The sequence below is a fragment of the Ranitomeya imitator genome, chromosome 4 (assembly GCF_032444005.1).
Source record: "Ranitomeya imitator isolate aRanImi1 chromosome 4, aRanImi1.pri, whole genome shotgun sequence".
Classification (NCBI taxonomy): Eukaryota; Metazoa; Chordata; class Amphibia; order Anura; family Dendrobatidae; genus Ranitomeya; species Ranitomeya imitator.
Window position 1 is genome coordinate 280010903 of NC_091285.1, and position 25878 is coordinate 280036780.

The following is a 25878-nucleotide window of genomic DNA, read 5'->3' on the forward strand; positions in this document are numbered from 1 at the left end:
CCGCCGGTGAGGGGGGTTTATCTCCTGGTTTCATGTTGCAGACTGCCGGTGAGGGGGGTTTATCTCCTGGTTTCATGTTGCAGACTGCCAGTGAGGGGGGTTTATCTCCTGGTTTCATGTTGCAGACTGCCGGTGAGGGCGGTTTATCTCCTGGTTTCATGTTGCAGACTGCCGGTGAGGGGGGTTTATCTCCTGGTTTCATGTTGCAGACCATCGGTGAGGGGGGTTTATCTCCTGGTTTCATGTTGCAGACTGCCGGTGAGGGGGGTTTATCTCCTGGTTTCATGTTGCAGACCATCGGTGAGGGGGATTTATCTCCTGGTTTCATGTTGCAGACTGCCGGTGAGGGGGGTTTATCTCCTGGTTTCATGTTGCAGACTGCCGGTGAGGGCGGTTTATCTCCTGGTTTCATGTTGCAGACTGCCGGTGAGGGGGGTTTATCTCCTGGTTTCATGTTGCAGACCATCGGTGAGGGGGGTTTATCTCCTGGTTTCATGTTGCAGACTGCCGGTGAGGGGGGTTTATCTCCTGGTTTCATGTTGCAGACTGCCGGTGAGGGGGGTTTATCTCCTGGTTTCATGTTGCAGACCATCGGTGAGGGGGGTTTATCTCCTGGTTTCATGTTGCAGACTGCCAGTGAGGGGGGTTTCATGTTGCAGATAGCACAGTGCTATGAATGTGCATCATTACTCTTCTTCTGCAGACATGTAAACACCATGTGAATATGGCAGTGTTTGCACATCCTGGCACATGTTGCCTCCACTTGACATAGGGTCCTGTGTGCTTGCTTGCTCTCCCCAAATCCCGGCTCCCGCCCTTCCTCTCCTCCTCCTCCTCACATCCTGGCTCCTCCCCTCTGAACTCCACAGCCGGTGCTCAGTTCTCACCTACGGGCAGAGGAGTCGCGGTGACTGCGGCGGAGGAGGCTGCTCAGCATGGCCGCACAGCCATAGCGCCAGGTGTGTATGTCGTGTGTTCACAGCGCCACTGCCGGACTGTGCGTTCCTCCATGGCAGGATGGGCTGCACTGCGGGAGGAAACTTACCAGGGAGGAAATGCCAGGAGTGTGTGCGTGTCCCAGCAGTCACTATGTGCCAGGCTCTGGGGTGACTGCTGCTCCTGGCAGTGCTACAGAGGGGTGAGGGGAGACTCCATACTTGGCTCTCCTTTGGCACATCTAGCGTAGTAGTAAGCTGGTAGGATGCCATGTTATTTAAGGGGTCTGTGTGCCCAATATCAGGATGACTACAAGATGTCACAATGGGGCAGCATGCTGTGGGTCAGTTGTGGTTACTTTAACTATAATTTTTTTAATGTAATGCACTAAAAATATTAATAAAAACCAAAGTAATCCGCGCTCTGTGACGTCAGTGTCCTGCATTGAAGAGTGCACTTTTTTTGGGGGATGTACTTGTGACTACAGTAACAACTTGTACGCGAGCTGGGCGAGGGGCACATCACTGCCACTAAAGAACAGGTGGCAATGGGGGGCGAACAAGGCCAGACCTCGTGTTGGTATGACCAATCCTCTCGTCTTGTAAATTGGTAGGGCGTGTGTATGGCACGTTGGTGGGGACCCCAGCAGAGGGGGCGCAGAGACACAGACATGTAGGCTTACAAAAAAAACGTAAGTTCTGTTTCAGAGAAGGAGGAGCCTCTTGGTTACACATTAGGGTCTGTGCACGCGCTACGGATCTGCAGCAGGTTTCCATGCCGTGTACAGTACCATGTAAACCCAAATCCGCAGTGCACATGCTGCGGAAAAGCAGCGGTTTATTTTCTGCAGCATGTCAATTCTCTGTGCGGATTTCGCAGCGTTTTACACCTATTCCATAATAGGAATCCGCAGGGGTAAAACCGCTGGCGAAATCCACACAAAATTTGCAGAAAATCCGCAATGGAATCCGCAACGTGTACACATACCCTTAAAGTGTTCTTGGTGAGTTCAAGGGGTTGTTTAGAACTCATAGCCATTTTTTTTTTCTTCCCACTAATTTATGACCAAAGGCCACGTCAAAGTTGAATGTGCAGGGAAACAAGCTTGTAAAAGCCACGCTGCCAAATTTTTAAATTAAAATTAATTGCAAAATGATTTTTTTCCCCCCAAATTCATGCAGTTAGTTAAATAAAAATCAATGTCCCTACAGTTGGGTAGCCACAGACAATGGTAGGACACCATGACGTTTTTTTGTTAGTCAGTCTGCGATGCAGAGAATGATTACTCCGTATATGATCTCTAAATGCATTGTGCAGCACAGTACAGACATTACAATCTCGGGCTCCTGCCAGCTTGTGTTCTCCCCTGCCCAGCACACACAGATCAGCAGCTTCTGTTCTGCCTGGTTACTTTCTCATCTTGTTAAACTGATTCACAACTACTAATGGCACCAAAACGGCCTGTATTTTCAGTGAATGATCCTCCTACTATTAGGAGTACCGTGACACCACATTAAGGCCAGTTCACACTATCTGAACTTCAGACTGAGTTACTATCATAGTTTCCAATAGAGTACACTGCAAACGTTTATCATCCTCATTATTAAAAGGTGTGAGTCACTTGCGTCAGTTTTAGTAGACGCAATTTAGGACACTTCTGTTTTATGCTAAACAATTTGGAGCTTTTTCACTTTTCTGCCACTGACACCATTTTAAGGAAAAATGGGTAGATCTTAAGGTGTAGGCATGGCTTCTTGTGGACCTACAAATTTACTGTAGTTTACACCTGTAAATTCTCCCATAGTGTAATAACCATTTGTATCATCATGCAATACGTAGCACTAAAGACTGGCAATGCCCAATTTACTATTCCTGGGCACACCGCACGTTCTTAAGGAGAGGAAACAGCAAACCTGTATATGGGCAGATGAAAAAGACCAGTTGTATCTTTTTTTTTTTTTTAACCTATTTGTTTGCATACTGTAATTACCATTTACTTGTTTTTCTGTACACAGGGATTGCAGTAATGGATGGGATCTGGTTGCATTTTGTGCAGAAAGGCAAAATAAGAAGTGTTAGTATTGTCCATGATTGTCCCTTCCACTGTGAAGACATTTGGGTAATTTGCCCTGCTTTCCTGCCGCCTTATCCTTGCCACCCCACCCATCCTGCTAAGTGAACTGGGAAAGTTGACGTGCATGTCTGCAGAGTGCAGCAGGTGGAATGACTGGAGACGTCACTCTACTTATACACCTGTTACACAAGTCCCTGAGAAAACTTACCGGACAGGTTTCTTCCACTGTGACTCAGAAGAAGTGGAGAGTAAATAAATGTGGCAGCTCAGGAGTGTGGACGTAATAATGGAAAGTGCTGTAGTCCTTCCCTGCCTCTAATTAGTACATTCCTGGAACTTTCTCAGTGTCTGAAATTGGGATCCGCAGGTGGAGAATAAGACAGATCCGAGTTGGTATGGATGAGGTCTTCTCCGCATTGTTTGTGGATGATATGAGAAACCATGTCTGGGGATGAATCTGTCTATGATGAATTATGTTTAGATGATCAGAGTGATGTATTTGTCAACCACACTCATCCCGACTCTGCTTTCACACAAAACCTGAATTCTTGGCCTAATACTTACCCAGTTGTCTGGCCGCTTCCATCTTCTGAAGATTATGAGGCACAGGTGCCTCCTAGTGAAAACTCGAGTGGAAGAGGTAGCACTGATGGCGCCAACTTTAATTATTCCCAGGAAGTCCGCAGCCGTACCTCATCCCTGGTGAACGGATTGCTTACAGAACTCTATGACAGTTATCGGAATGGATCAGGGTCTGGTCTTGGCCTATATCATGACAGCGTGGACAGCTCGACAGAAGCATCTGGGTCAGATGCCTTCCTTAGTAGGAGTAACCCTGAGTCAGGATTCTTGTTAGAGCTGTCCGAGAAGCAGAGCCATAGGCATCAGCTACAGTTCCTGAGGCAGAAAGGTAAGAGTGACGCACAATTGTGCCGGATCATACAAGACTTACATATTCATGGGTAACCTGGGCCTCTTCCTTTCATTGCATTCAATGACAATTCTGTTCTCTTCTGTTTTTGGGAGGACAACTGCAGCAATCTAATCAGTTTATTGGGATTTTTCTATATTGCGGCATGCACACACCAACTAATTTTTGTTGCATTTTACATTCACTGACTGAGGCTGGTGTTAGACCTTGGTTATGGATTGTTTGCCGAGAACTTTGCAATTTCAGACTTACAAATACAACAAACAATAAATATTACAGTGTATCAGTTTTATTGGAAAGTGTTGTGTGCTTTTTAGTACAGTTAAAGGAAAAATTAGTGAACTCTATTATTAAGGCATAGTTAATTTGCCAGTATATGTTGTATTTAAAGGGGTATTCCCAAGGTTTGGCCACAGTATATCTGCCTAGTACAGAGCTGTTGCTGACCACTATATCAAGATGGAAAATGAATGGAGTGGCTACATATTTTGTGAATATGACACACGGTAAATGTGTGCACTGTGCAGCCTAATTCGTTTCTTCGTATACATAGCTGTGGCCACCAAGGGGTGGTTTGGTACTTAAAATGTCCTATTAAAGTATCAGTCTTTAGACTCTAACCACTTTTGTAATTAGTTTTATTATAAAATTCATTACACTCCTCCCTATCCTGCTAATCCCTATTTTTTTTATTGCATTTCCAGTAATGTTTAATTTGAGAGGAATCTAATTTAGCTCAGTGATCGTACTCAAAGAGTGGTAATAAATGGTTACGCATCCAATGTGGTGTTCAACATTTTTATAAATCAGAGATCAGGGAACTGAAGGTAAACTAATCAAATTTGCAGACAGTGCAAAGCTAGGAGGGATAAGCTAAAGGTACCATCACACTAAGTGACGCTGCAGCGATACCGACAACGATGTCGATCGCTGCAGCGTCGCTGTTTGGTCGCTGGAGACCTGTCACACAGACAGCTCTCCATCGACCAACGATCCTGAAGTCCCCGGGTAACAAGGGTAAACATCGGGTTACTAAGCGCAGGGCCGCGCTTAGTAACCCGATGTTTACCCTGGTTACCGTTGTAAATGTAAAAAAACAAACACTACATACTTACATTCCCGAAGACACAAAAGAGAATAGTAAAACCAAAAACACTCAGTTTGAAAAAATGTTGCAGTAATCCGCAAGTGCTAGTAAAAAATGTAAAAAACAGGGTATTTGGTTGATACGTTTTTTGCAAAAAATGTATACTAAGCTGCTCTACCAATCTTCACGGTATACCCTTATCAGAGCAGTCCTAACTAATGTATGCAATCCCTATCTGATGTATTTAAAAACCTGATCATCTGTATATAACCTGTGTGAACAGGGTTCAGAGAGGAAAAATCCATGTGTGCATACAGGGTAGAACAGCTTTTGTGCAGATAGCCCAAGAGGAGTGGTGGAACTGCCCAGTCTTGTAGACACAAGAGAACAATTATGGAAACAGGAACACATGGGCTACTTGCACAGTGAACAAGTCTGTATGATCATGTTCACACACCACCAAGAAACCTGAAGACACAAAAGAGAATAGTAAAACCAAAAACACTCAGTTTGAAAAAATGTTGCAGTAATCCGCAAGTGCTAGTAAAAAATGTAAAAAACAGGGTATTTGGTTGATACGTTTTTTGCAAAAAATGTATACTAAGCTGCTCTACCAATCTTCACGGTATACCCTTGTCAGAGCAGTCCTAACTAATGTATGCAATCCCTATCTGATGTATTTAAAAACCTGATCATCTGTATATAACCTGTGTGAACAGGGTTCAGAGAGGAAAAATCCATGTGTGCATACAGGGTAGAACAGCTTTTGTGCAGATAGCCCAAGAGGAGTGGTGGAACTGCCCAGTCTTGTAGACACAAGAGAACAATTATGGAAACAGGAACACATGGGCTACTTGCACAGTGAACAAGTCTGTATGATCATGTTCACACACCACCAAGAAACCTGAAGACACAAAAGAGAATAGTAAAACCAAAAACACTCAGTTTGAAAAAATGTTGCAGTAATCCGCAAGTGCTAGTAAAAAATGTAAAAAACAGGGTATTTGGTTGATACGTTTTTTGCAAAAAATGTATACTAAGCTGCTCTACCAATCTTCACGGTATACCCTTATCAGAGCAGTCCTAACTAATGTATGCAATCCCTATCTGATGTATTTAAAAACCTGATCATCTGTATATAACCTGTGTGAACAGGGTTCAGAGAGGAAAAATCCATGTGTGCATACAGGGTAGAACAGCTTTTGTGCAGATAGCCCAAGAGGAGTGGTGGAACTGCCCAGTCTTGTAGACACAAGAGAACAATTATGGAAACAGGAACACATGGGCTACTTGCACAGTGAACAAGTCTGTATGATCATGTTCACACACCACCAAGAAACCTGAAGACACAAAAGAGAATAGTAAAACCAAAAACACTCAGTTTGAAAAAATGTTGCAGTAATCCGTAAGTGCTAGTAAAAAATGTAAAAAACAGGGTATTTGGTTGATACGTTTTTTGCAAAAAATGTATACTAAGCTGCTCTACCAATCTTCACGGTATACCCTTATCAGAGCAGTCCTAACTAATGTATGCAATCCCTATCTGATGTATTTAAAAACCTGATCATCTGTATATAACCTGTGTGAACAGGGTTCAGAGAGGAAAAATCCATGTGTGCATACAGGGTAGAACAGCTTTTGTGCAGATAGCCCAAGAGGAGTGGTGGAACTGCCCAGTCTTGTAGACACAAGAGAACAATTATGGAAACAGGAACACATGGGCTACTTGCACAGTGAACAAGTCTGTATGATCATGTTCACACACCACCAAGAAACCTGAAGACACAAAAGAGAATAGTAAAACCAAAAACACTCAGTTTGAAAAAATGTTGCAGTAATCTGCAAGTGCTAGTAAAAAATGTAAAAAACAGGGTATTTGGTTGATACGTTTTTTGCAAAAAATGTATACTAAGCTGCTCTACCAATCTTCACGGTATACCCTTATCAGAGCAGTCCTAACTAATGTATGCAATCCCTATCTGATGTATTTAAAAACCTGATCATCTGTATATAACCTGTGTGAACAGGGTTCAGAGAGGAAAAATCCATGTGTGCATACAGGGTAGAACAGCTTTTGTGCAGATAGCCCAAGAGGAGTGGTGGAACTGCCCAGTCTTGTAGACACAAGAGAACAATTATGGAAACAGGAACACATGGGCTACTTGCACAGTGAACAAGTCTGTATGATCATGTTCACACACCACCAAGAAACCTGAAGACACAAAAGAGAATAGTAAAACCAAAAACACTCAGTTTGAAAAAATGTTGCAGTAATCCGCAAGTGCTAGTAAAAAATGTAAAAAACAGGGTATTTGGTTGATACGTTTTTTGCAAAAAATGTATACTAAGCTGCTCTACCAATCTTCACGGTATACCCTTATCAGAGCAGTCCTAACTAATGTATGCAATCCCTATCTGAGGTATTTAAAAACCTGATCATCTGTATATAACCTGTGTGAACAGGGTTCAGAGAGGAAAAATCCATGTGTGCATACAGGGTAGAACAGCTTTTGTGCAGATAGCCCAAGAGGAGTGGTGGAACTGCCCAGTCTTGTAGACACAAGAGAACAATTATGGAAACAGGAACACATGGGCTACTTGCACAGTGAACAAGTCTGTATGATCATGTTCACACACCACCAAGAAACCTGAAGACACAAAAGAGAATAGTAAAACCAAAAACACTCAGTTTGAAAAAATGTTGCAGTAATCCGCAAGTGCTAGTAAAAAATGTAAAAAACAGGGTATTTGGTTGATACGTTTTTTGCAAAAAATGTATACTAAGCTGCTCTACCAATCTTCACGGTATACCCTTATCAGAGCAGTCCTAACTAATGTATGCAATCCCTATCTGATGTATTTAAAAACCTGATCATCTGTATATAACCTGTGTGAACAGGGTTCAGAGAGGAAAAATCCATGTGTGCATACAGGGTAGAACAGCTTTTGTGCAGATAGCCCAAGAGGAGTGGTGGAACTGCCCAGTCTTGTAGACACAAGAGAACAATTATGGAAACAGGAACACATGGGCTACTTGCACAGTGAACAAGTCTGTATGATCATGTTCACACACCACCAAGAAACCTGAAGACACAAAAGAGAATAGTAAAACCAAAAACACTCAGTTTGAAAAAATGTTGCAGTAATCCGCAAGTGCTAGTAAAAAATTTAAAAAACAGGGTATTTGGTTGATACGTTTTTTGCAAAAAATGTATACTAAGCTGCTCTACCAATCTTCACGGTATACCCTTATCAGAGCAGTCCTAACTAATGTATGCAATCCCTATCTGATGTATTTAAAAACCTGATCATCTGTATATAACCTGTGTGAACAGGGTTCAGAGAGGAAAAATCCATGTGTGCATACAGGGTAGAACAGCTTTTGTGCAGATAGCCCAAGAGGAGTGGTGGAACTGCCCAGTCTTGTAGACACAAGAGAACAATTATGGAAACAGGAACACATGGGCTACTTGCACAGTGAACAAGTCTGTATGATCATGTTCACACACCACCAAGAAACCTGAAGACACAAAAGAGAATAGTAAAACCAAAAACACTCAGTTTGAAAAAATGTTGCAGTAATCCGCAAGTGCTAGTAAAAAATGTAAAAAACAGGGTATTTGGTTGATACGTTTTTTGCAAAAAATGTATACTAAGCTGCTCTACCAATCTTCACGGTATACCCTTATCAGAGAAGTCCTAACTAATGTATGCAATCCCTATCTGATGTATTTAAAAACCTGATCATCTGTATATAACCTGTGTGAACAGGGTTCAGAGAGGAAAAATCCATGTGTGCATACAGGGTAGAACAGCTTTTGTGCAGATAGCCCAAGAGGAGTGGTGGAACTGCCCAGTCTTGTAGACACAAGAGAACAATTATGGAAACAGGAACACATGGGCTACTTGCACAGTGAACAAGTCTGTATGATCATGTTCACACACCACCAAGAAACCTGAAGACACAAAAGAGAATAGTAAAACCAAAAACACTCAGTTTGAAAAAATGTTGCAGTAATCCGCAAGTGCTAGTAAAAAATGTAAAAAACAGGGTATTTGGTTGATACGTTTTTTGCAAAAAATGTATACTAAGCTGCTCTACCAATCTTCACGGTATACCCTTATCAGAGCAGTCCTAACTAATGTATGCAATCCCTATCTGATGTATTTAAAAACCTGATCATCTGTATATAACCTGTGTGAACAGGGTTCAGAGAGGAAAAATCCATGTGTGCATACAGGGTAGAACAGCTTTTGTGCAGATAGCCCAAGAGGAGTGGTGGAACTGCCCAGTCTTGTAGACACAAGAGAACAATTATGGAAACAGGAACACATGGGCTACTTGCACAGTGAACAAGTCTGTATGATCATGTTCACACACCACCAAGAAACCTGAAGACACAAAAGAGAATAGTAAAACCAAAAACACTCAGTTTGAAAAAATGTTGCAGTAATCCGCAAGTGCTAGTAAAAAATGTAAAAAACAGGGTATTTGGTTGATACGTTTTTTGCAAAAAATGTATACTAAGCTGCTCTACCAATCTTCACGGTATACCCTTATCAGAGCAGTCCTAACTAATGTATGCAATCCCTATCTGATGTATTTAAAAACCTGATCATCTGTATATAACCTGTGTGGTTGGTAGAGCAGCTTAGTATACATTTTTTGCAAAAAACGTATCAACCAAATACCCTGTTTTTTAAATTTTTTACTAGCACTTGCGGATTACTGCAACATTTTTTCAAACTGAGTGTTTTTGGTTTTACTATTCTCTTTTGTGTCTTCAGGTTTCTTGGTGGTGTGTGAACATGATCATACAGACTTGTTCACTGTGCAAGTAGCCCATGTGTTCCTGTTTCCATAATTGTTCTCTTGTGTCTACAAGACTGGGCAGTTCCACCACTCCTCTTGGGCTATCTGCACAAAAGCTGTTCTACCCTGTATGCACACATGGATTTTTCCTCTCTGAACCCTGTTCACACAGGTTATATACAGATGATCAGGTTTTTAAATACATCAGATAGGGATTGCATACATTAGTTAGGACTGCTCTGATAAGGGTATACCGTGAAGATTGGTAGAGCAGCTTGGTATACATTTTTTGCAAAAAACGTATCAACCAAATACCCTGTTTTTTACATTTTTTACTAGCACTTGCGGATTACTGCAACATTTTTTCAAACTGAGTGTTTTTGGTTTTACTATTCTCTTTTGTGTCTTCAGGTTTCTTGGTGGTGTGTGAACATGATCATACAGACTTGTTCACTGTGCAAGTAGCCCATGTGTTCCTGTTTCCATAATTGTTCTCTTGTGTCTACAAGACTGGGCAGTTCCACCACTCCTCTTGGGCTATCTGCACAAAAGCTGTTCTACCCTGTATGCACACATGGATTTTTCCTCTCTGAACCCTGTTCACACAGGTTATATACAGATGATCAGGTTTTTAAATACATCAGATAGGGATTGCATACATTAGTTAGGACTGCTCTGATAAGGGTATACCGTGAAGATTGGTAGAGCAGCTTAGTATACATTTTTTGCAAAAAACGTATCAACCAAATACCCTGTTTTTTACATTTTTTACTAGCACTTGCGGATTACTGCAACATTTTTTCAAACTGAGTGTTTTTGGTTTTACTATTCTCTTTTGTGTCTTCAGGTTTCTTGGTGGTGTGTGAACATGATCATACAGACTTGTTCACTGTGCAAGTAGCCCATGTGTTCCTGTTTCCATAATTGTTCTCTTGTGTCTACAAGACTGGGCAGTTCCACCACTCCTCTTGGGCTATCTGCACAAAAGCTGTTCTACCCTGTATGCACACATGGATTTTTCCTCTCTGAACCCTGTTCACACAGGTTATATACAGATGATCAGGTTTTTAAATACATCAGATTGGGATTGCATACATTAGTTAGGACTGCTCTGATAAGGGTATACCGTGAAGATTGGTAGAGCAGCTTAGTATACATTTTTTGCAAAAAACGTATCAACCAAATACCCTGTTTTTTACATTTTTTACTAGCACTTGCGGATTACTGCAACATTTTTTCAAACTGAGTGTTTTTGGTTTTACTATTCTCTTTTGTGTCTTCAGGTTTCTTGGTGGTGTGTGAACATGATCATACAGACTTGTTCACTGTGCAAGTAGCCCATGTGTTCCTGTTTCCATAATTGTTCTCTTGTGTCTACAAGACTGGGCAGTTCCACCACTCCTCTTGGGCTATCTGCACAAAAGCTGTTCTACCCTGTATGCACACATGGATTTTTCCTCTCTGAACCCTGTTCACACAGGTTATATACAGATGATCAGGTTTTTAAATACATCAGATAGGGATTGCATACATTAGTTAGGACTGCTCTGATAAGGGTATACCGTGAAGATTGGTAGAGCAGCTTAGTATACATTTTTTGCAAAAAACGTATCAACCAAATACCCTGTTTTTTACATTTTTTACTAGCACTTGCGGATTACTGCAACATTTTTTCAAACTGAGTGTTTTTGGTTTTACTATTCTCTTTTGTGTCTTCAGGTTTCTTGGTGGTGTGTGAACATGATCATACAGACTTGTTCACTGTGCAAGTAGCCCATGTGTTCCTGTTTCCATACTTACATTCCCGGTGTCTGGTCAGGTCCCTCGCCTTCAGCTTCCAGCACTGACTGAGCGCCGGCCATAAAGTACAGCGGTGACGTCACCGCTGTGCTTTGCTTTACGGCTGGCCGATGCTCACCAGTCAGTGCGGGAAGCTGAAAGCGAGGGACCTGACTAGACACCGGGAATGTAAGTATGTAGTGTTTGTTTTTTTACATTTACATCGGTAACCAGGGTAAACATCGGGTTACTAAGCACGGCCCTGCGCTTAGTAACCCAATATTTACCCTGGTTACCAGTGAAGACATCGCTGAATCGGCGTCTCACACGCCGATTCAGCGATGTTAGCGGGAGATCCAGCGATGAAATAAAGTGCTGGACTTTCACCAGCGACCAACGATCTCCCAGCAGGAGCCTGATCGTTGGTCGCTGTCACACAGAACGATTTAGTTAACGATATCGTTGCTACGTCACAAAAAGCAACGATATCGTTCAGTGTGACGGTACCTTTACACTAGAGAAGACAGATGATTTAGAAGGATCTAGATAAGCTTGAACAATGGGAAGTGACTAGAATGTTATTTAAGAGGGAGAAATGCAAGATTCTACATTTGGGCAAGAAAAGCAAAATTACATCTACAGAACGGGAGGAATACAACTAAGCAATAGCACGTGTGAAAAAGACCTGGGTATACCACTAGATCACAGACTGTACATGAGTCAACAGTGTGATGCAGCAGCAAAAAAAGCAAGCACAGTTCTGGGATTTATTAAAGGGAATCTGTCACCCCAAAAATGGCCTATAAACTAAGGCCACCAGCATCGGGGGCTTATCTACAGCATTCTGTAATGCTGTAGAGAAGCCCCCGATGTATCCTGAAAGATAAGAAAAACAAGTTATATTATACTCATCCAGGGGCGCTCCTGCTGCTGTTGCGATCCGGTGCCTCCCATCTTCATACGATCATGTCCTCTTCTTGCTGCTGCTCCTGTGTAGGCGTACTTTGTCTGCCCTGTTGAGGGCAGAGCAAAGTACTGCAGTGCGCAGGCATCAGGAAAGGTCAGAGAGGCCCAGTGCCTGCGTACTGCAGTACTTTGCTCTGCCCCCAACAGGGCAGACAAAGTACGCCTGCGCAGGAGCCGCGACAAGAAGAGGACATGATCGTATAAAGATGGGAGGTCCCGGACCCAGACCGCGACGCCCATCGGACCGGACAGCAGCGGGACCGCCCCTGGGTGAGTGTAATATGCCATGTATACTTGAGTATAAGCAGAGACCCCTAGCTTTGCCACAAATAACTGGGAAAACTTAATGACTCGAGTATAAGCCTAGGGTGGAAAATGCAGCAGCTACCGGTAAATTTCAAACATAAAAATAGGTACCAATAAAAGTAAAATTAATTGAGATATCAGTAGGTTGTGTTTTTGAATATCCTTATTGAATCAAGAGTCCCATATAATGCTCCATAAAGTTTGATGGGCCCCATAAGATGCTCCATATTAAAATATGCCCCATATAATGCTGCACAAATATTGATTATGGCCCCATGAGATGCTCCATAGAGATATTTGCCCCATATAATGCTGCACAAATGCTGATTATGGCGCCATAAGATGCTCCATAGAGATTTGCCCCATATGGTGTTGCTGCAATTAGAAAAAATAAAAATAAATGACATACTCACCTCTCCGTCGCTCAGGCCCCCAGCACTTGTAATATTCACCTGTCCTCGTTCCACCGCCGGGTGCCGCTCCATCTTCCGCGTCCTCTGCACTGACGTTCAGGCAGAGGGCGCGCACTAACCACTTCATCGCGGCCTCTGACCTGAGCGTCACAGCAGAGGATGCGGGAGACGGAGCGGCGCCCGGCGGTGGAACGAGGACAGGTGAATATTGCGCGGTGCTCACCCTCCCCATTATACTCACCTGCTCCCGGCGTGGTCCCTGGCAGCTTCCCTGACGCTCTCCGGGCGCTGACAGCTTTTTCCAGTGTTGAGTGGTAACCGGTACCGCTCATTACATTAATGAATATGCGGCTCCACCCCTATGGGAGTGGAGTCACGTTCATATTCATTACTGTAATGAGCGGTACGATGTGACCGCTCAACGCTGGAAGAAGCTGTCAGCGCCCGGAGATGCAGGGACCGCGCCGGAAGCAGGTGAGTATGTCACAGCCGCCGCTCCCCCTCTGCTGCCGACCCCTGGGTATGACTCGAGTATAAGCCGAGAGTAGCACTTTCAACCTAAAAAAAAAATGGGCTGAAAATCTCGGCTTATACTCGAGTATATACGGTAACCTGTTTTTCTTATCTTTCAGGTTACATCGGGGAGGGGGGGAAAGGGGGCTTATCTACAGCATTACAGAATGCTGTAGATAAGCCCCTGATGCCGGTGGCCTAAAGGTACCGTCACACTCAGCAACTTTCCAACGATCACGACCAGCGATACGACCTGGACGTGATCGTTGGTAAGTCGTTGTGTGGTCGCTGGAGAGCTGTCACACAGACAGCTCTCCAGCGACCAACGATGCCGAAGTCCCCGGGTAACCAGGGTAAACATCGGGTTACTAAGCGCAGGGCCGCGCTTAGTAACCCGATGTTTACCCTGGTTACCATTGTAAATGTAAAAAAAAAAAAAAAAAAACACATACTTACATTCCGGTGCCTGTCACGTCCCCGGCGTCCGCTTCCCTGCACTCCTCCTGCCTCCTGTGTAAGCGCCGGCTGTAAAGCAGAGCTGTGACGTCACAGCTGTGCTCTGCTTTACGGCCGGCCGGCACTGACACAGGATGCAGGAGGAGTGCAGGGAAGCGGACGCCGGGGACGTGAAAGGCACCGGAATGTAAGTATGTGTTTTTTTTTTTTTACTACATTTACAATGGTAACCATGGTAAACATCGGGTTACTAAGCGCGGCCCTGCGCTTAGTAACCCGATATTTACCCTGGTTACCAGTGAATACATCGCTGGATCGGCGTCACACACGCCGATTCAGCGATGTCTGCGGGAGATCCAGCGACGGAATAAAGTTCTGGCCTTTCTGCTCCAACCAGCCAGCGATGTCACAGCAGGATCCAGATCGCTGCTGCGTGTCAAACACAACTATATCGCTATCCAGTACACTGCAACGTCACGGATCGCTATCGTTGTAATGTTGTTCAGTGTGACGGTACCTTTAGTTTATAGGCCATTTTTGGGGTGACAGATTCGCTTTAAGGGAAGCATACAGCTTAGATCACTTGAAGTAATTATCTCCCTCTACTCCTTCTTGGTCAAACACAAGCTGGGATACTGTGTCCAGTTCTGGGCAGCACATTTTGAAAAAAAAAAAAGACATCGCAAATCTGGAGCAAGCTCAGAGATTAAAAGAACAGTTAAAGGTTCTGGGAATGTTTAGCTTGCAAAAAAAGAAGGCTAAGAGGAGACTTAAAGCTGTCTACAAATATCTGAAGGGCTGTCACAGTGTAGAAGGATCATCATTATTTTCATTTCAACGCTGCGTGTTTGACGCTGCATAGAGACGCAGCGTCAAACACGCAGCGTCCAGATGTTACAGCATAGTGGAGGGGAAATCCCGTCTCCACTATGCGTGGTAACACGCACCCGGCGGCCCTGCGATTCCGGACACGCGGCGTGTCTTTTTAGATCACAGCATGTCCGTTTACCTTGCGGCGCAAGGTATAACACAGGGTTCTATGTGGGGGGACGGGGGCGATAATTCCGGATGTGTGCAATGAACAAATCGGACATCATCGCGTCTCCAGAAGGGGGCGGAGCTTTGGGCGGAGCGAGTTCGCCGCTCCGTCAAAACCGCCATCCATCCTGAACGTGGACATGTACCCTCAATGGAATGAAACTGAAAGGGAGAAGATACAGATTAGATATTGGAAAAAAACTTTTTGACAGGTAGGGTGATCAATGAGTGGGACAGGCTGCCACGAGAGGTGGTGAGTTCTTCTTCAATGGAAGTCTTCAAACAGAGGCTGGACAGACATCGGTTCGAGATGGTTTAGTGAATACTGCTTTGGTCCCTTCCAACTTCTATGAACCCCTATTGTCATAGCATTGTTCTTGTGGACCACTTCTGCTTGCCTTACATGCCACTATGTAGAAATAGAATGGATTCATACTGCATTTGGATGAACTGTTCTTGTTAATTTTTACACAAAAAATGGGAAGATTTTAACAATAGGTAAACTGGAAAACTTTGTCAAGGAAATGCTTATGAAGTAGTGGGAAACATAAAATCATGAGTAGCCTTAGGCTATGTGCACACGTTGCAGATTTGGGTGCAGAATTTTCTGCACAAAATCTACATCTCCTGTCAGAAAACGCAGGTGCAGATTTGATGCATTTTTCTTGCGGATTTTGTGCATTTTTGTTGCCGATTTTGTGTGGATTTGTGTATATGGAGTTTTCAGTTTTCCCCTTGTCTTTGCTGCCGTGTTTGTTGGGTTGGTGTACTGCAGTGCACAGTAGCGCCATCTCTGGTTGGTGGAAGGGGACAGATGAAGGGCTAAACTAGGAGATCGGGCAAGGGCGGAGGCCCTGGCGTCTTTGCCATCTGAAGTATCTAGGGGAACAGGGTGACCTAGGGCGCCCTCTCGTGTTAGGGCCATGAAAGGAGTCCCAGGTCACTCGACAGCTGTGTCATGACACACACAAAGTTTCTGATGTAATGTAATGTGGGCACTTGGCCCAGGGGAGTCCCAGTACACATGAACCAGAGCTGTCTGCAGCACTAATAGCTGAGCCTGTCAGAAACTTATCAGCGGCTGCACATTACTAGAGATGAGCGAATATTTCAATGTTCGGTTCGAATTGCGATCGCCGGATTTGCAATATTCTCCAATTAATTCGTCGAATATTTGCTGAACATAACCGAATGCCATTCATGTCAATGGGAGGCGAAAACAAAAGCATGCCCAACACCTTATAACTGCTCCAAATCCTGCCAAAACGCATCAAATGAGGGACAGACACCAGGAAAGTGGTCTCAATTCACCCACAGTACAAATTTTAGCATGGCACTCAAGCAATGAGCCAGGCATGAGGTATCCGGGGCTTGGGACAGCATTTACAGCTTTCAATTGAACGTCACAGTATGACGAGGTGGGTGAGGGATTGGTGTAGGCCTCCTTTGCTGGAAGACCTGTAACCACAGGCAACCCATCTACCTGCTTTCATGCTCGGCCACACTCAGGTGGCACAAACATCAGTTTCTTAGACTACCATTGTCAGAAAAATTTAAGGATAGTAATATGGGAAGCTGAGTCCAAGGAAGTCCAAGAAAGTGGAGGCCTGACGGTCTTGGAGGCCTACTGCTACAGGCAACACGAATGAAGGTGACCCAGCCATGAGTGTTCACATTTTCAAAAATTAATGGCAGACACCACCAACTTGGCATCAATTTCACCACAGTATAGATAGTCTTCCACTACACCCAATCCAGCAGATGGACACCCAACCAGGAGTGTTTACATTTAAACAATTGAGTGCCTTACACCACCAAAGTGGAAGATATGTCACAAGAATAGTAATAGTATAATTGGGACCAACCGGTCTTCCACTACAGCCAACTCAGCAGATGTAGACCAACAATGACTGTTCACATTTCCTCAAATTTGTGTTAACATCAGCAGCAGGCACAAAAGCCACACTAAAGATATCACAGAGTGCAGTTACGTGACATTAATGCATCACGCAAAAAAAAAGCAATATTACCTAGTCAGTACAGTCTGCGATTGGAGTGCAAAAGTCCTTGGAGATGCAAGACTTGTTCATCTTGATGAAAGTTAGGCGGTCTACATTTTCAGGTTGACAGTCGGCGCGCTTACCCGTCAGGACACCTCCAGCAACACTGAAGACACGTTCTGAGAGAACACTGGCTGTTGGGCACGATAAAACCTCCAAGGCGGGTGAGGTGAGCTCAGGCCACTCATCCATTTTGGAAGACCAAAATGTGAAAGGGTCCAAATCCTCCCTGATAATATTCATATTCAGTTCTAGATACTTTTGCACCATAAAAAAGTGTCAAAGGGCTCACAGAAATAGCTTCTTCCACTTCCACTGCTGCTGCTAATGTTTTGGCTTTCACAAATTGACATGCTGGAGTTTGGAAGTCCAGAGCTGCGATGCAAACTGTGTGCAGTGCTTCATTGCTTTCTTGGGGAAAAGCTCTCTTAAGGTTATGTAAAAGCGTGTTGCGATACACCAGCATTCGCAGGTCACTTTCCAGGGCGGGAAGCATCTGGCAAAATTTGGTTTTATAACGTGGACCTAACAAAGTGGCTACCCAGTAGTCAACATTATTCCTAATCATAACTATATGGGGATCATGTTGCAGATAGTGCAGCAAGAAGGCACTCATATGTTGGGATCTACGATGAGGTCCAAGCCCATGCTGTGTTGGTGGCTGTTTAATAATGATGCTAATTTCCTTCATCCCCTCCCCCCAACCATAGGCAACAGAGAGGGGAGGATTGTCCTCTTCATCTGACAGTTGCTCGCCTAAAGGTACTGTACCTTCACACATAACGATTTTGTTAACGATATCGTTGCAACGTCTCGCTTTTTGTGACGTAGCAACGATCCCGCTAACGATCTCGTTATGTGTGACAGCGACCAACGATCAGGCCCCTGCTGGGAGGTCGTTGGGGAATGATCAGGACCTTTTTTTGGCCGCTGATCACCCGCTGTCATCGCTGGATCGGCGTGTGTGATGCCGATCCAGCAATGTGTTCACTTGTAACCAGGGTAAATATCGGGTTACTAAGCGCAGGGCCGCGCTTAGTAACCCGATATTTACCCAGGTTACCATTGTAAAAGTTTAAAAAAAAAACAAAAAAAAACAGTACATACTCACATTCCGATGTCTGTCACGTCCCCCGGCGTCAGCTTCCCTGCACTGACTGTCAGCGCCGGCCGTAAAGCAGAGCACAGCGGTGACGTCACCGCTGTGCTCTGCTTTACTGCCGACGCTGACAGTCAGTGCCGGAAGCTCTCGGCAGCAGCGCGTGCATTAGCAGCGCTCTTGCCGAAAGCAGTTTTAACCCTGTGGACGCCAGCGGGGGACGTGACAGACATCGGAATGTGAGTATGTAGTGTTTTTTTGTTTTTTTTTTACTTTTACAATGGTAACCAGGGTAAATATCAGGTTACTAAGCGCGGCCCTGCACTTAGTAACCCGATGTTTACCCTGGTTACCCGGGTGCTGCAGGGGGACTTCGGCATCGTTGAAGACAGTTTCAACGATGCCGAAGTCTTTCCCCTGATCGTTGGTCGCTGGAGAGAGCGGTCTGTGGGACAGCTCCCCAGCGACCACACAACGACTTACCAACGATCACGGCCAGGTCGTGTCGCTGGTCATGATCGTTGGTAAGTCGTTTAGTGTAACTGTACCTTAAGGCCTCTTCCTCTTCCATTTGTTCCTCGGATCTTGCACCTTCGATAATAGTTTGTCTGTTATCACCAGCCTCAAGCAATGAAGTGACAGCGCTCCATCCAGGTGTATAATCAAAACAAATAGATTTATTAAGCCATACAGTAGCAACGTTTCAACCCAGGTGGGCACACAGGGCACCAATCCCCATCAAGCCGCCCACCACCAAATAATCAATACCATATAATATAAAAACAGACATCAGACATCTCCATATTAAAAGTCTCCAACCGCCCATGTTAGTATTATATAGAACAAGTAAATATTAAATAAATATTACCCTCTTATACAGATAAATATAGAGTGATCATATAAACATAAGCAGTTAAGTTCCGGCTTCCGGCTCGTCATGGCAGCATCATCCAATCGCCATAGATCCACATGGCTCTCTGTAAACACGGCCGAGCCAATGAGCGCCTGGCTTCCTCTGGCGCCATGAATATTCTTACCGCCACTCACTGGCTCCCATCTAACAGACGATCCCCTCCCAACCAATCCAAAAAATCCTACCAAGCCCAGAGGTATCTTACGTCATAACCGGAGAGTCCGTTGTCACTACCCGGAGCTCCGTGACGCAGCGTCCAGGGAGCGCATGCGCCCTACTGCCCGGAAGAGCCCCCCCCCCACGTGACCGTGCCGGGAGCCAACCCAAGACAGAGCGCGTCACACGCCCACCTCTCGCCGCGCACGGAGCAAGCCAGAAGCGGTTACCTAGACAACCAAACAGCTCAAGACGTACCTCTTATAGCAAATCCTTACTATCGGAAACTATATTATTGCGAACAACTGTACACAATGTGCATAGACTCTGTAAGGGAGGGCTACATAAATAATTCTCACACTAATCATATGGATATAGCAAGCTCAACATTGTATATCTATCTGAGCCAGCTATCACAATGATCACATATCATCAGAACTACTCTAATATAGTGTGAAAATAAACAATCAAAGAGAAAGAAAAAAACTCAACAAGGCAAAAATATATATATATATATATATATATATATATATATATATATATATATATATATATATATATATATATATATATATATATATATATATATATATATATATATATGTGGGAGTATAACATAGCCCCATCTAAATGCAACAGTCGAGGGGCACAAGGAGGGGAGCCGGATGTGATCCCACATCATACGCATATTCGTACATATCGCTCAAAGACGTCCCGTCCTTCTGACAGCCGACTGTAGCAGAAACCACCTGAAACACAAAATCGAAAAAGCAAAATCAAAAAAGGAGGGGAAATCAGAGGGAAAATATACATTGCCAAACTACAGCATACCTCATATACAGCGGTGGAGACATTAAAAACAAATACCTATGACAATATCCCACGGTCCTAGCGAACACAAGCATGTAGATTGAAATCAATGTTTAGACCCTTAGGTTGTAAAGACCCCAAAGTGTAGATCCACCGAAGTTCCTTTGTTTTGAGAATCTGTAACCTATTCCCCCCCTCTCCTCAGTACTGGGACGCTATCAATCACCCTAAATCTAAGTTGGTTCACTGAGTGTCTATTTTCCAAAAAATGTTTGGGAACCGGTAATTCTGTTAGCCCCGTTCTCACCGTGCTCTTGTGTTTGCTAATGTATGCCCGCACCTCCATGGTTGTTTCACCAACATAAGTGAGTCCACACGGGCAGACAATCATATACACAACATAGCTTGAATCACAGGTGTATCTTTCCTTAAGAAAAATCTTCTTTCCAGTGTGAGGGTGATAGAAAAATTCCCCTTTCAACATGTTGTTACAACAAGAGCAGCCCAGACATGGAAAATTCCCGTGTTTGGCTCCACTAAGGGTGCTCTGAATCGAATTTTTGGAGGTCCCAATATCAGATTTGACAAGTTTATCTCTAAAATTATGTCCACGTCTGAATGACATCATGGGGCATGTCTCAAAACTAGGAACAGCCGGTAGACCCCGCTATAGCAGGGTCCAATGTCTCCTCAGTATGTTACCAATACGGTTACTCGCTGCATTATAGGTAGAGACAAAAGGAATCCGGTCACATGTTGAACTAACCCGAGTCTTATTCCGAATACTCACCCGGGAGCAACTGGCAGCCTTATTTTTATATCTAGCTACCTCCCTTGCAGGGTATCCCCTCGAGATGAATTTTGTGCACATTTCATCAAGTCTTAAGTCCACTCGCTCCTCATCTGACACAATCCTCCTCACCCTCAATAACTGACTCCAAGGGAGGGAATTCACCATTCTCCTTGGATGATTGCTATCAAAAGCTAATAGCCCATTCCTATCTGTCTCCTTGACAAAAATGTCAGTCCCTAGTCTATTGCCACATTTATAAACTAGAGTATCGAGGAATGGTATCTGTGTCATTGAGTGTGTCAGAGTGAACTGTAATTCAGGGTATATCTGGTTCAAAGCCCTATGAAAGTCCTCTAACTCCTCAGAGGTCCCCTCCCATACCAAAAAAAGTCGTCAATATACCGCCACCAGGCTCTGACGTGGTGCCAGAGGATGGATTTGTACACGAACTCGTCCTCGAGTACCGCCATATAGATGTTGGCATAAGTGGGGGCCACATTGGACCCCATGGCGGCACCCCTTAATTGCAAGAAAAACTCATCCCCAAACAGAAAAAAATTCCGCCTGAGGATGAATCCAAGCAATATGAGGACTAGCCGTGCACACTCAGGGGCCACGTCAGAGCCTGACAGCACATGTGAGACCGCTTCCACCCCTTTATCATGCTCAATGGAGGTGTATAACGACACCACATCAAAACAAGCCAAAATAGTAGTCTCAGAGGTAGCCAAATTGTCAATTTTGTTAAGAAAGTCACCCGTGTCCCGAATATAGGACCGTGCGGATGTAGCATATGGTCTCAACACACGATCCAAAAAGATTGCAATATTGTTAGAGAGGGAGCCCCTCCCCGAGGCGATCGGTCGCCCCGGGGGATTATATAAGTCCTTGTGTATTTTAGGTAATACATATACTACCGGATCTATCGGAGCTTCAATCATCAAGTATTCAGCCAGCTTGTGGTCAATGAGTCCCATGGCCAGGGAGTCACTGACCACAAGCTGTAACTCTCTCTGAAAACGAAGAGACGGGTTACATGACAGTTTCTCATACACAGCCCCATCATCCAATTGTCTCAAGATTTCTGCCCTATACTTGGCACTGTCCATTATTACCACCGCCCCACCCTTGTCGGCTGGTTTTATTGTTATTAAAGTATTATCAGCCAAGGCCTTAAGTGTCTTTCTTTCAACAGATGTCAAATTTTGAGTTGGTCGATTTAAAGTCTCTCTTCAATTTATCAATGTTCCTGTGTACAAGTTCGATGTACGACTCCAAAAAATGATTTCTATTAGGTGGTTGAAAATTGCTCTTGCAATACAGGCCCACCTCTTTCAGAGTAAAACCCTTATCAATTATATCTGTGGTAGTATCAGGGGTTTCCGATTTTTCTAATTTTTCAGGAAAAAAGTAGATGACCTTAATCTTCTGAAAAAGGCTTGTAAATCAACTTCCAACGCAAACCAATCGGGGCTATTTGAGGGGCAAAATGACAACCCCTTGGACAGAACCTTAATTTCAATATCAGATAAAACAATGGACGAGATATTAACCACCAATTCCTTACTGTAATCTAGTTGTCCTTCATGTTCCTTGTTCTCATTACGGTGTTCCGTCTAGTCCGCTGTTCCCGAGCTGTCCCTCCACTTCTTGTGCTTGCGGCCCCTTCTCAGACCGCGTCTCCGGGAGTGGTTTTGTCCACCTTCTCTTTGCCTAAAAAATGGTGTTGAGCCTTCTTAGACCCCCCCAGCATTGGAGTCATCCGTAGATTCCGAATCTGCAGTGGTGAAGCCAAAGTTCGCTTGTTTTCTTTCTTGAGGTCTTTTTCGTCTCCTGGTCTCATTAAATTTCCTATTCACACTGTTTGGGTGTTGGTTAGGGCCCATCTGCCAAGAGAAAACACGGCCCACCTTATAATCCTCTGCATCGCGGAACCATTTGGTCCTTTTGGTGGTTTCGATATCACTCCTGAACTTCATCAGGTTCTCCTCCATCTTGGTTCTAAGAGGGCCCCAATCTTGTGCTGTTAATTGGGTCATCACCTGGTCCTCCAGTTCAGTGACATTCTTCTTTATAGTGATCATTTCTATTTTCAGAAATTCAATATTTTTAATAGCATAACATCAAATGCATACTTATTAGAAATCGATTCGAATTTCATACAAAACTGGGCATTATCTGGTAGTAGGGTATTCGTACATATCGCTCAAAGACGTGCGTATGCGTATGATGTGGGATCACATCCGGCTCCCCTCCTTGTGCCCCTCGACTGTTGCATATAGATGGGGCTATGTTATACTCCCACATATATATATATATATATATATATATATATATATATATATATATATATATATATATATATATATTTTTTTTTTTGCCTTGTTGTTGAGTTTTTTCTTTCTCTTTGATTGTTTATTTTCACACTATATTAGAGTAGTTCTGATGATATGTGATCATTGTGGTAGCTGGCTCTGATAGATATATAATGTTGAGCTTGTTATATCCATATGATTAGTGTGAGAATTATTTATGTAGCCATCCCTTACAGAGTCTATGCACATTGTGTACAGTTGTTCGCAATAATATAGTTTCCGATAGTAAGGATTTGCTATAAGAGGTACGTCTTGAGCTGTTTGGTTGTCTAGGTAACCGCTTCTGGCTTGCTCTGTGCGCGGCGAGAGGTGGGCGTGTGACGCGCTCTGTCTTGGGTTGGCTCCCGGCACGGTCACGTGGGGGGGCTCTTCCGGGCAGTAGGGCGCATGCGCTCCCTGGACGCTGCGCCACGGAGCTCGGGTAGTGACAATGGACTCTCCGGTTATGACGTAAGATACTTCTGGGCTTGGTAGGATTTTTTGGATTGGTTGGGAGGGGATCGTCTGTTAGATGGGAGCTACTGAGTGGCGGTAAGAATATTCATGGTGCCAGAGGAAGCCGGGCGCTCATTGGCTCGGCAGTGTTTACAGAGAGCCATGTGGATCTATGGCGATTGGATGATGCTGCCATGACGAGCCGGAAGCCGGAACTTAACTGCTTATGTTTATATGATCACTCTATATTTATCTGTATAAGAGGGTAATATTTATTTAATATTTACTTGTTCTATATAAGACTAACATGGGCGGTTGGGGACTTTTAATATGGAGATGTCTGATGTCTGTTTTTATATTATATGGTATTGATTATTTGGTGGTGGGCGGCTTGATGGGGATTGGTGCCCTGTGTGGCCCACACCCTATTTAAAGCCGGACCTGGGCACTGCACTGTATGCTTGACAAAAACCCACCTGGGTCGAAACGTTGCTACTGTATGGCTTAATAAATCTATTCGTTTTGATTATACACCTGGATGGAGCGCTGTCACTTCATTGCTTGAATCTTCGATGGTCCTGGTGGGTTCCTTGGACCTGGATGGGCGCTCCAGCCTGTGAGTGCTGTCAGCCATCTTTTCTTCTTTTTGGAACTGTTATCACCAGCCTGTCTCACGACTGGAGGCTAGAGACAATGTTATCCCTTCTGCATCCTCCTCTGCTTCCTCCTCTTCTTCTGGAACCCCCATCTGCTCCCGCAAGCTATTCAAAATCTGCTCCAGCATATAGATGTCCGGAAAAGCTATGCTGATGATGGTGCCGTCAGCGCTAACCATCTTGGTAGCCATTTCGAAACTGTGCAGAAGGATGCAGAGGTCCATTATCTGTGCCCACTCCGTAAGCGTGATATGCGCCACATCTGTACTGCCTTGGCCAAGGCTATACGACATGATATATTGCATCAGGGCTTGTTGCTGCTGCCACAGTCGCTGCAACGTGCAGAGTGGAATTCCACCGTGTCGGCACATCGCATATCAACCTGTTAACTGGCATGGACAAAGACCTCTGTATTGATGCAAGTCGATGACCTGAGGTGTGCGAATGGCAGAAATAAGCACACAGCTTATGTGCATTCTGGAGCAGCTCACCCAGGCCAGGATAGTGGCGGAGAAAACACTGTACCACCAGGTTTAGGATGTGAGCTATGCAAGCCACTTGTGTGAGCTTCCCTCACCGTAGGGTTGTCACCAGGTTAGCACCGTTATCGGAAACGGCCTTCCCTGGATTTAGGTTCAGCGGAGACAGCCATTGATCAAACTCGGTCTAGAGAGCTGTCCACAACTCTTCAGCTGTATGACTGCAATCTCCAAGGCATATCAGTTTTATCACTGACTGATTGCGGTGAGCCTTGGCTATGCAGTATGTAGTTTGTGGGGATTTGCTCTGCACTGTTGGAACACATGTCTTATTAAGGCAAAGATTGAGGGCGCAGGTGGAGGCCCTAGAGGAGATAGAGGAGGAGGCATTAGCAGTGCAGGAAGTGTTAAATGTAGAGGTTCGTCCTGCAAGCCCTGGGTATTCCAGGTTTTTCTCTGTGCTTTTAAGTATTCCTTGGGGATTTATTATAGCATTTATTATAGCATTTCTTTTCTAGTCTAAGTATTGTATATTCATTTTTGTACCTATATGTATTTCATTCAAGGTCAATTGCTGTTTACTTATGTATAATATAATTTAGCACTTTATGTACACTCATAATGATGACCCTTATTAAGAGGACCTATAAATGTATCTCTGTTCACAATTGGCATTGTGTAATGTAGACCGCACTTTAGTTATGTTTAACAAAGCTTCTCTTCAGGATTTTTACTAATTATTGAGTGACACTTGATATGATTAGTCACTTATCATTATTTCACTTGTTAT

The 25878-nt window shown here is 44.1% G+C and overlaps 1 protein-coding gene across 2 annotated transcripts in view; it reads left to right on the forward strand.

Moving 5' to 3' along the window:
• Nucleotides 1-850: 850 nt before the first annotated feature.
• The window catches only part of TBC1D30 (TBC1 domain family member 30), a 109998-nt gene continuing 84970 nt past the window's right edge, over nucleotides 851-25878 (forward strand). For both annotated transcript variants that reach the window (XM_069764678.1, XM_069764679.1), the window contains exons 1-2: nucleotides 851-959; nucleotides 2952-3920. In XM_069764678.1, the coding sequence (XP_069620779.1) occupies nucleotides 3452-3920 (469 nt within the window). In that variant the 5' untranslated portion in view covers nucleotides 851-959; nucleotides 2952-3451. The remainder of the gene's footprint in view (nucleotides 960-2951; nucleotides 3921-25878) is intronic.